This window comes from Amphiprion ocellaris, chromosome 1 (genome assembly GCF_022539595.1).
Source record: "Amphiprion ocellaris isolate individual 3 ecotype Okinawa chromosome 1, ASM2253959v1, whole genome shotgun sequence".
Taxonomy (NCBI): Eukaryota; Metazoa; Chordata; class Actinopteri; family Pomacentridae; genus Amphiprion; species Amphiprion ocellaris.
In genome coordinates this window covers 24029572-24042053 of record NC_072766.1, presented here as the reverse complement: position 1 = coordinate 24042053, position 12482 = coordinate 24029572, and the positions used below count along the sequence as shown (strand labels likewise).

General features: G+C 38.6%; 1 protein-coding gene across 1 annotated transcript in view; it reads left to right on the top strand.

Moving 5' to 3' along the window:
- Positions 1-5292: 5292 nt before the first annotated feature.
- The window catches only part of igf1rb (insulin-like growth factor 1b receptor), a 51854-nt gene continuing 44664 nt past the window's right edge, over positions 5293-12482 (top strand). Inside the window, exon 1 of the mRNA XM_023297360.3 lies at positions 5293-6223. Within this exon, the coding sequence (XP_023153128.2) occupies positions 6133-6223 (91 nt within the window). The 5' untranslated portion in view covers positions 5293-6132. The remainder of the gene's footprint in view (positions 6224-12482) is intronic.

Below are 12482 nucleotides of genomic sequence, written 5' to 3'. Positions count from 1 at the left end.
TGCGTCATTGTATGATACACGGCTAAACGGGAGATTCTGTGAAGCCTTCTGTAGCCGACACAAAAACAATCAGAGAAACACCAGGGGGGAGTGACGTGTGAAAAACAAACAGCTCTGAGACTCCCCGCTGGGAGCACCCATGGGAGCACCTGGGACAAAGAGCTCAACACTTGCAGCGGCTGGGGGATGGACAGAGACGCTCTGGGAGCGGCCACACAGACACCAACCCAGTGAGAGCGTCTCTGTGTTACTAGTAAGAGAGTGGAATATTTTAGAAATACACGGAGGAGAGATGACCAAAGTGCGGATTTGGAACTTTCTAACATGTTTTTAAGTCAGCTCCACTCAGAGAGCAACAGGTCCTTCACTGGCTTTAGCCACAGATCACTGTCTCTGCCAGACACAGAGAAGACACACGATGCACAGAAAATGAAGACTTTGCTTCAGATGTAAAATAATAATAATAATAATAATAATAATAATAATAATAATAATAATAATAATAATAATAATAATAATAATAATAATAATAATAATAATAATAATAATAATATTCTAGCAGTGGAGAACACCAGGACCCCAGATTCTCCCCATGGTCCTAAAGCCCGTTCATTGTTTTTGCCATTATAGAGACTGTGGTGGACTGAAAAAGTTTTTTGGAGTGGCACAAATTCATTTATGTAAAATTTTATTGTGACTCCTGATGATTTTGTAAATAGTTGTGCAAAAGCGCCTAAAAAATTCCTGTATTTTAGTGCAAATAGTGGTATATAACTGTGTTGACTGCTAAATTTGCACATTATTTTATGACATAAACAATTTATATTTGCATTCTAAATTCTGAAAAGGATACTTTACACATGTTTATGGTGTCCACAGTAAAAAAAAATCTAACTTTTTCCTACTTGGACTTTGTATTTTTTCTGCAATTTTAGGTCAAGTGTGTTCATACATTATATCAAAAATGTATAAATAATTGTAGAATCACACAGGTGAGGTTGTGCTGAATAAAAGACACCAAGCAAAGCAAGATCAACAGTTTTTAATGTGAAATATAAAAGTAAAATCAGAATTAGTCAAAAGCGGACCTCAGTCAAATTGTCCCCCCAGTAGACTAGGTCCCCTGACTGCAGCCCCCCACGACCCTAATGAGAATTAAGAGGTGTGTAGATAATGGATGGATGGATATTTTAGTGTATTATGTTTTGGAAAAGAAAAAAACTGTCACGTTGTTGCAACATATCTGCAAATAGTGATCCACGATAGGCCAAAACACTACCAAAATATCAGTCAGGCTCTAGTTCAGATGCTCTTTTGCAGAAATATTCACACCTGAGTAGCTGCACAGATGCTAAGGGTTGAGTACCTTGAGGGAAGAGGTCAGATTTTATTCTTAACTCTTAGGACGTGTTGTGTATCAACAAATTTGCTCAATAACTAGAGACATTTAAGTTATTATTAGTTGCCTCTAAAGATGAACTTTCCATTTACTGTTTTTATGGTTGTACATAATTTTGAGAATATATAGTATATGCTGTAGATGTGGCTCCTACAGTGTATAAGTGTGTGAGTGCCTGAGTATTGACAGTATTTATCTCCAGTAAAAATCCACTGATTAATTACAGCAACTTATTGTGTAGACAAGCAAATAAATGTACACAGTATCAAACCGTACCTGTCAGATGGGTGTTCATCAGACACCGTACGGGGGGGTCTAAGATGCCTGACCGGCAGCTACAGCACTACTTTCAAAGCAGGCCAGACGGCATTGTGGACCTCTGTGTGATCAGCCTCAGCAACATAAAAATGTCAGGGCACATTTCCTGCTCTGATTTCATATCCATTTATTCTCTGTTGTACGTTTTTCATCATTAGTGCTACAAAGCCACCCGGGCTGTTGTCTGCATATCATCTATTATTTCCCCCCTAAATTCCCTTCCTCCTGCATGAGCACAGTGGAAAACAAACAGACGCTCATTAGCATGTGTGACCCGTTGGTGGTAAACAGGCTTATTTCCACATGAGTGCAGTGCGAGAATGGATTCCACCGGGACAGTCGAGGTAGGTGGGCCCGCCAGCTGCCTTCATGGGGACTTTAATAGGGACTTAACAAATGCAAGTGGACAGGCACAACATTCTCTGGCACGGGGGGGGTCATGTTGGTACAGTGAGCACTTGTTAGAGGGTGACTCACTGTATTTGGACTCTTGGGTGGCCACTGATATTCACTTCATTTTTAATGTGCATTTTTTTCCTTCTCAGTGCTAATTGTTGGATTGTGACGGATGCCGGTTGCTGTCTGCCAGAGCTGAGGTAATGTGTGGCGTTCAAATAATGCCTCTGTGCTCTGCTCTCTGAAGTGATGAAAGCGGCCTATAATTACAGGAATAATCAAAACTGTCAGGGGCTCCTCTATGGACGGTTTTGTTTACTGTCTGCTTCTCTCACAGCATCACAAGCTGCCGGCCCTCCACTTCCTCAGCCTCGGCCTTGGACCTCAAAAGATCACTGTGGCTGTACCTGTCTGAGTCTCAAAGTAAAAGTCAGTTTAATGGGATAACTTGTTTAAATCCCCACACACTGGGAGCACTGCTTGAACTGTTCAACCTCTCTATGCTTTCAGGTCAGTAGGCTACAGTAAGACTATGTCTTTCTTCACTGTTTTGTTCCTTTTTTTGGAGATCAATGTGTCAAGGAAGGTCAAGGTGAGTGACTGAAATCCCTGCTTAGCCGTGCAGGTTGGGAAAAGCATTGACACTAGATGGATAAGACGGGTCTACATCCACTGTGACCGGCAGATAACAACATGTGTCTTTTACAGGACTACATTTTTGTTTATTTAACAGAGCAGTATAATTTTCACCCCTCACTGTTGCATTTTACTGCTACTTACTTACAAATTCTGCAGTTAGTTCTTCTCCCCTCAAGATGGCAGCATTTTGGTGTCTTTTCACAGGAAACCCAGAGGCCAGTGTTGTTACAGGAGTTGCTGCCAAGCTGCACAAGCCAAGACCACAGACTGTATGTACAGTCTATGGTCATGACAACAACATGTGAAGTATTCAGGGCTAAATTTTCACTGTTTATTGTGAAAAAAAATCATCCATAAAGTCCATTTCTTTAAAGTGGTTTTGTTTTAATGAACAAAAATTTAAAATCTTATAGGGTATAAGAACAACTTGATTTAAGACTTCTCATTGTCATGTTAAAACATGAATTTTATTGCAGTACAAAACAAATAAAAAGCCAAGCATCATATAATAATGTAGAAACAACTATGGCTTACATATTATTTTACATGTAGGCAATCACAAGTGACATTTAAACATCGATGACTGATGGCCTGTCAACTGCATGGATTTTATTGGGAACTGTATATATGCAATTGCAGTCGCTCCCAGTTCCCCTCATGCAGTTTTATATCCATCCTTGTGCTGTGCAAACAACTGATAGCAATCTGTAATTAATACTGCATGTACAGTCCTGCGTATACCTCAGTTTCAATGCAAATATGATAAAACAAATCTGTTGAATATGGAGGTTAGCCTGGAGAAATATTATTACAAAACATATTTTTTTTAAACAATTTTTATTATTGGCATAAATAAAAGGGATAAAAACATTATATTTTCTTGTGTTTGAGCTGAAGAAGCATCTGTATATTTAATAATGCATTGCAACTAAAGACTACAGAATCGGCTAAATACTGTGCTAGGTATGTGCGTTCACTCCTGACTTGAGATGCAAATCTTCTCTCAGGTGTAAACAGAATATAAAGGTGGCATGATGCATTTTTTTAACAAGGGCTTTATGAACTTGTTTTTCTAGTATCCTCAGAAACTGATAGAGTATGGAGGGACGGATATGCTGCTAATTTTATCAGCAAGCTTAGAAGTAGGGATAAATGACTTGGGTAAAATATTTATTTGTGATTTGTGATCTAATTTAAAAAAAAAATCTTCAGCTCAATATTTATTATGTATTAAATTTAAAACATGAGATGAAGTATTACCACGAGGCACCATCAAACTATTAACTGCTGAATATATATTGTACTAGAAGAATGAAGACTTGAATATATAAACTGCTTCAAATATTTATTTATCATTTTTAAATGGCACAGGAAATAGAACAGTTATGACAATGGCTGTGACTATTGAGCTAAATTAATAAAGAAATAATCTACCAAAAAAATCTAAGAAAATGGTAGGACTTTCTGATTAAAAAAAATCTCTCAAATTGAAATAGGTATATCACTCATGACTGAGGAGCAGCATCCAAGTATAGCACATTCTGCAATCAAGTTAAATAAAGCAGTAATAATTAAAAAATAAACACTTAGTCAGGCATGCTGCATAATTTAAATCCGAAATTGCAGCATTTGTAATTTACAAATTGCATTGTTGCATGTGACTATTTTAGTTTGAAATCAATTATTACTTCAGCCTTACTAAGAAGAATAATATTTGGCAGCTAGCTTCAGTCTCCATAACATTATTTTTTGTGAAACAGCTGCTTCTTCACAATTCTTGCAGAAGTGACATGAACAATATTCAGCTCTTGGAGATTGGAGACTTTCGGACAGACAATTCTCAGGCAATTAGTTTAAAACCACAGATTAAGTCCAGTTTATATTTTCAAGCTTTTCAGGCTCCTCATGACGGGGTCCTAGCTGCCTTGTCCCCCTCACTACTACTCCCCAGCCCTGGTGCAGACAGACACGATCTTTGTATAGGTGGCCCTCTGCTGTGTGTTGTCGAGCAGCAAAACAACCCTGATCCTGGATCAGCATCCCGGGTTTCTTTCACACCGCGTCGTAAAAGGAGCCGCTACGGCGTAGCCCAGAGAGGTTGATGGAGGACAGAGGTCTCACTCTGTCAGTAACTTTCTTATCTGTTATGGTGAAAATGTAGACGTTTAAGAATATGGGAGCAAACGAATCATTTTCAATCTGATTGGTATTTTCGCGTTTATGAACAACTGCTGAGTGCAGCTTGTGGTCCCTATTGGCGTCTGTTGTAGATGTAGAAGGAATGGTGGCATAGTCAAATTACCTTGTGTAAATATTCATGCTAAAGTGATGATGTGCTGCCCTGGTGTAGGGTTAGTTTCCTCGGTTTAAAGGTGTTGATAACATGTAAAGGTAAAACTGAGCTTCTTGTAGTGAGTACCAGAGCGGTCACTATGGTAACTGCTCTCCTATGGAGTCTAAACTGCAGTAAGAGCGACGCCCTCTTTCACAGACTGGGAGGCGGAGTACAAATCCGAGTGATTCATCTGTAGAAGCAGAGACGATCTGTGCTCACGGCGCCGTGTTTACAGCGAACACGGCAGACTGACCGAAGGAGACTGTGTATATACCTGTGCATTAATCTGTCTAACTGCGCTGCCCCTTCAGATATCTATCGACGGAGGGCATTAGATAACCAAAGGACCTGACCTAACCTGGAGCATAAAGGTCAATTATTGCATTTTCCGTGGGTATGAAGGTGAATTACAGCTACCACAACAACGCGGTGTGTGTGTGCATGATGAGCGGCTGAGGAGGAGGAGGAGAAGAAGGAGGCTGCGGTCTGAAACCAGATTTTATCCTGGATATTTCGAAACAAACGTCGTGTCGTTCGCATAAGGGGGCAGTGTGTCGGTGTAATATGTTATCGTGGGCCCTTCTCCGTCTGTCACCATCCCCATTTTGAAGGAGGTTTGACCCGTTTTCTGCCTCCCGAGGATCCTCCAGCAGCGGGACGTTGAAGGTTTTTTCCTCCAGATATGGAGTGTGAAGATGTGGATTACAGAGGATTCCCCGCCGCTAGTTTAGCCGCAATGCTTTCATTATATTCTTCAATGCGGTGTTGTGTTTGGCACTAGTAAAGAGAACTATGAATACCAATTCTCTGGCCGGGGGAATAAATCGGTGATTTTGGAGCACGGTTGGACTCCCATTAGGAAACGTGAGAGAGCTATCCTGCTAGCCTGTTTGTAGTAGCTATTAGCTCCATTAGCCGGCTAACAGCTAAAAGGGAGCTGGCTGGAGATTAAAAGGCGTTTTAGTAATTCTGACCAGGTTTTTCCCACGTTTCCTCCCCCAACATATTTATTTCCAGGATTTGAGGGGGATTTACTTCTCCAGGAATGAGGTCTCGAATGGAAAGGAGCCGCTTGACCTTGTTTTGGGGTCTGATGCTGGGTCTGTCGTCCTGCCTCCGGCCCGCCACCGCAGAAAGTAAGTCATGCTGCTCCGCATTACTACACTGTTTCCATGCTCCATTGCTGCCCTGATGTGGGGAAATAAGCTTACCATGGTTTATCATATTTGTATATTTATAGTACAAGTCAATGTGAGTGGTGTAACAGCATTTTCGCGACATTGCACACATTATACTTTATGCATTTGTGGCAAAAGTGTCAGAAAAACAAGCGTGTTGTTCAAATGGAGAAGGAAAAAGACACTTCACTATATGACTATACAGTTATGAGATAACTGATTTAGTAAACCTACTATATGCAAATTGTGAATGACATAAGTATGTGTGTATGAAGAAAATATTAGTCCTTCGTGGGAAACGTTTTTTGATATGTTATTGTTTTAAAGTAAGAGTTTCATGAGTCTTGAAGAAAATTCTTACAGATATTGTGAAGAAAAAATAGAATAACATGAATATAAACCAAAAAAGGAATTTAAAAGCGTATAATTAAACGAAGAGTAGTGGATATAAAGTATGTAAAGAGTATAACAAAGAGCAGTGAACCTAAAGGGCACAACAAGCAGGAATTGTAACTTGGCTTTGGTAAATGCCATGATATAATTTCTGGAAAATGTAGTTGTAATAATGTAATTGCATTTTCAAACACACCACAAACATGAGTCAGTTAAAGTGTGCTGTTAAAATACATTACCGTGACTCAGCCGATGGAGAAAGTCAGTCAAGCTATATATACAGAGCGCATTGTCAATTGTGAGTCATAATGTGGTGAATCAGAATCAACAAAATGTGGAAGGTATCTGTGATCTTGATAGAAAACCCCTAACAGAAATAGGATTTGACAAATGTAATTGTAGGGGATTGAGTTTAGTTGGGCTTCTCTTCTTCGACAGCCAGAAATTGTGATGTATTATTTTTGTGTCAAACTGAGGAAAAATTCCTGCAAAGTGTACATTCATAAGTCAATATTTACCAAGACCCTTGATAAATGCAGCTTTTTCTATGCTATTGTGTACTGAAAAGTACAACACCAAATAAACCAGTGCACAGACACATTTGGCCTTCTACATGTAATATCTCCAAGGTTTTCAATTGGACAACATTGAACTAAAGTGCGCTAAATAAACACAACCCTGAGTGTCATTTTTTATCCATGTTTTTAAGTGTAATATTTATTAACAACAGCTTGTCATTTTAAAACCAAGAAACTCTGTTTGTTTAGTGATGCCACTTGCAGTCATTTATTCTCCTTTGCTAAACAAACTTGGAGATACCTTGACCTTGGAAATATTTTCATGAATACCAGAGTACTGCAGCTGCGATGATCAGGCACAACAACGTCCTTGCATCAGGGAAAGAATTAGAACCACATTGACTTAAAGATTGCAGTCAGTGTTTCACCTTTGAAGTAAACTGTATTCCTTTTTGAAATTTTGACAGAACTTTGAGGAGCAGCAAGTAGCACCACATAGATTGCTTGGTGCATAGAGCAGAACTCTAGTGACTTGGCATGGCAGCACATTGACCCTTACTGCTTCTGTCAGCTTGTAAACCTTCGAAATTGATGAATTTATAGCTTTTATATTTATTCAGAATTCTTTTTATGTGTTTCCATCTGAAATGTGTCCATGTTTCCAGCTGAACTGTAAACTAGGCTTCCTGATTCATCCCATTCATCATGACATGTTGGGGAGGGGTGGGTTAGGGGGTTGAACCAGGGTCTGGGTTTTAAAATAGAACAAGCCAAAGTACATTCACAAGCAAAACAGACTAAGTTCTGTTGATTGGAAAGAGTGAGGAGCTTGTGAACTGTGTGTTATGGGGTTTACTGTTAGCCCCAGTGGTCACAGGACAAACCTGGGAGCAGCAGAGAGGTTCTCCATCGAAATCCTACATTTATTCTCACTCCGGTGTGGAGCTGTGTAAAGCTTCCTTGTGTGGCTAAACTCTGAGCATTCCTGCTGGTTTACTGTATCAGCTGGCAGCTGGCAGGTTTGGGTTAACCAGGTTCAGCCGTGCTGCTGCTGCAGACACAGCTTTTCAGATCAACCAAACAAGTTTTCTTTGTCAAGAATGATGTTTTACTAAAGCTTCCCAGCACATTTCTTCTCACCTCGTCTCTCATGTGGAAAAGTATTTATGAATACGTTTGCCCCCTCAGGCACTCTGTCACTAACAGGATGGAAATGAGGAGTAAACAGACTTGCTGCAGTCTAGTGGCAGTGGATGAAGCACCAGCTTAGAGGGCATATTGCTTCCTATTTCTTGTCTTATGGAGCTTCAAGTGGATTTCCTCTGATTGTCTGTGGACAGTCTGGCTGCTGCAGCCAGCTAGGAAAAGGTTATCAAAAGTAAATATGTGATCTGGAGGCTCATCAAAGCTGCAGAGATAGGCTTGTGTACTCAGCTGTTTAAAATGTGTCAGTGTGGAAGGAGAGGGAGGGGGAGTTATTAAGCTGCTTCACCTGCTATTGGTATTTTCACTTAGCCACTGCACAAGATGTGCATTTTGACCAGGAACTTTTGTTTAGTGTTTTCACGAGCGTGATCAGGAGCAGTTCCCATGAAAGATGGCCATGCAGGCACTGCAGTGAGGCCACAAAGGGTGAAGCATCGAGGCCGCGGTGATATAACGTCACCAAGCAGTGTGTCTTTTTACAGGCTTGGGTGTTGGGAGTTTATTAACAGGTATGCAGCTCGCTGAAGGCTGCTGACAGTGTGCGCTGACAAGTAGATTACAGAGAAGGACATAACCACCATACCAGCACACTTCCTGCCTTAAATCATACCAAAGGCTCTCAGGGCTTGTCTAGAGACGACTTAAACTCTCAGCAGTTTTGGTTGAAAATGCTGCTGCTCATCACCCTCATTTTTATATGTGAGAACCGAAATATCTCGGGTGGAACACCAAATGTAATAAAATTAAAGTTAGATCTTATGTCCTTATCGGATTAACACTTTAGAAATCATGTATCTTTTCATGTATTGTCCAGTTCTGATTCACATTGGTTGAAAATAAATCAGTTTATTAAATGTTTGGGTGCAAGTGATTTATAGATTTTCAATTAAGTGAAGTTCACAGATGTCAGCAGACACTTCCACTTCATATGTTGCTTCATGTTCTGTATCCAGGAGATGGTAGTTTGACTGGTTACCCTTGCGTTGGTGGAACATAGACAAAGGAAAGTTACTGTCCTTTTGTGAACTTTGCTGCCACAGCATAGCTTTGTGTTCCTGGTATCATGTAAGGAGATCTGGACACTGATACAAGTGCAATATATAACCAAAAATGTTTTTTTTAAAAAAAAAAAAAAAAAAAAAATATATATATATATATATATATATATATATTTTTTTTTTTTTTATTTTTATTTTTTTTTTTATTTTTTTATTTTTATTTTTTTTTAAATTTCAGAATGGACAAGCACAAACAAAGTTTCTAAAAGTTAGCAGGAATTTTACATGTACTATCAACAAGTGGCTTAGTCGTGTTGTAGAGGTACACCACTTTCTTACTCACATGTTTGTTTTATCACTTGCTTACAGTTTGTTTTACACTAGAGTCATACAATGATTTAAACCTCTTTGAAGCTGCTGTTCAGTCGATGATTCAAGAGCCAAAGAGTTATATGACTCAAAAAAAATTCCAAATTTTTGTTACATATCAGTGATGAAAAAAAATCACAGATTTTAAATGCAACAACTATTTTACATTTAAATGTATGTTTGAAAGTTCTGATCCAAAAGTAATTAATGGTTGTTAATTGTGGTTTATGAACACCACAGATGTTTTTGAATATTTCAAGATTTTCACCACAGCTGCACTGTCCTTAACTGATCTCATCACATTCTGTGTTGTGATGTTTACGGCACTTACATATTCACAATCAGCATCAGTTGAAAGAACACTGTTTGATCTGTATTTCTACTTCTTGTGGTGACACATAAAATATACTTACTGAGTGAATGAAAAGGAAACAGTGCTTTGTGTACAGCTATAGATTCAGCTTTTAGGGGAATTCCTTGATTAAAAATATACGTATTTACTTTGTTAAACCCACAACACCAGCTATTACCTTCAATTATAAAATGTCATTATTAATAAAACAACATTTTTCTTTGCTGGGAATGCATCGTCTTTCCCTCTCTGTGCCACATTCATACAGTAAAACTTTATAGAGCAGCATTAAAGTCGTTGTGTGACAACCTGTTAGCTGGTTGGTGTGAGTTTTCCATGACTCACTGCCCTCCAGCTTTTGAAGTCTAAATCCTCCTCACAGTGATGTGCGATAATGGCCTCCATGTTTCTGTGGGTGCTGCTGGGGCTTCAGCTAAGTATTGTTTAGAGCACATCACCCAGGTGGGAGTAAAAGTTGGAAAGGCAAACACTCCACCTATCATCACCGATCATCACCATCGTGCCTTACCAAACTTTTCCTGATGAAGGGTCAGATTAGTCAGAGGCTACACAGAATCCAGCTCAATGTCTTTTAATAAAATACTTCACTTTGTAGTTGTTTGGTTTAGAATATTTCTTTGTCTAAATAAAATAGTCGTGACTCTGTCTGAGTAAGTAATGTACTTGTAAATAGGTTCAAAACAAGACAAATGTGAACAAATCTATTTTACAGTGAACATGAAAGTGCATAAATACATGTTTTTGCAATTTGTTCACTTCAAAGGAAAGACGACTGTTCTTTGTTGTCTGTTCTTTGATCAGAGGCCCAGACATTTCACTTCTGCCCTAGGCAAATTCTTCAGTACACTAGGTCATGGTATAGGTAAAGACTAGTTCAGCTGAAGACTTCTAGTAGAGGGTACTACATTATAGTTACAAGTAAAAACAATTTTATGCCTCTGTGTATAGTTATCGCTTCATGCCAGTGGTAGCCAGGAGCAGAGGCATTATGTTCTTCTTGTGAACATAATAAAAAGTAAAACACTTTGAGGTACAAATTTAATACCGTCTTTTACTCGGACTATAGGATGAACTAATTTTTTTTGGGTCAGAAGTCACTTTGACCTCACAAAAGCTGTGTTTGGCCTTTCCTTGAACTTCACATACGTATTTAGAACCATTCACTTTTGGTCAGAAATTTACATTTGGTCAGTGACTGAATCGGTGACACTAATCTTGGGTGTCACCTTGAAGTTGTGCTGTTTTTATGTTTGTGATGATGAATTGAAGATGTGTGTGAAGTAAAAAGTTTTATAATTTATCGCTTTGATGCAGCAACATCCATATTTGAAGTGCTGTCAACTGTTGTGACTACAGCATTATGTTCTATCGGAATACATGTGAACATACACAAAGAACACAGGTTTTTCCTCGCTCTTGGGCCTTTCAGGGGTGATTCCACACAACAGTAAGCATAATCGGTCCATGTACAGTAAAGGCAGTTTGTGTTACTCACTTGATAGCTATCTTTATATTATAGTTATTTCTCACAAATTGATATACAAATAAAGCTGGGATTACAAAAGACCAAGGGATTGAAATGTTGTCAGTCATATCTTGACAACGGTTGGATGAGTTGTCGTGAAATGTAGCACACATATTAATGGGTTAATTGTAGTAGTTGGGGATGTTTGAACTTTTAATTTAACCCCACCCACATATCCAAATTTTAATTAGTTCAATACTTAGGGTTATGATTATATACTACTTATAATATACTTGCAAACTTAACAATTTCAGTTGTTCATTGTGCTTAGTGTTTACCATGTTCAAGATATAATTCTTGTGGTCCTTTGTATGCTGACATCAGCTAATACCACTAAGTCCAAAGTGATATTGGTATTTAGCTGGGAGCATGGTAACACCACCTGTGGCTGTAGGCTCATTTTACAAACATGATGTTGTCATAGCACTTGTAAAACTCCATCAGTAATTTAGTGTTTGTTTGACAAGCTCTTTTATCACATGTACTGTAGTTGACCAACTGATAGTGTGTGTGTGTTTTGTGGATGATGTCTTTGATAGTAGAATAGTTTTTATGTTTTTGATGTTATGTTATGAAAGCTTGATAAAAACAAACGGTTAAAAAATACTAAGGTGAAAAGGCAGAACAATGGCAACTTTATTGCGCTGTTAACCTAAGATTGAATCGAATATTTACTTTGTCACACCGTCCTAATATCCCATTGAAAATAAGAACTGCAAGGCAAACAGATTCTGTCAACAAAAGCACAGCTCAAGTGCACTGTCAATATTTTAAAAAATGTATTTGATAAGCATGTCTTTATAAGTATTATGGGAATGAAGTACCTTGTTTTGTG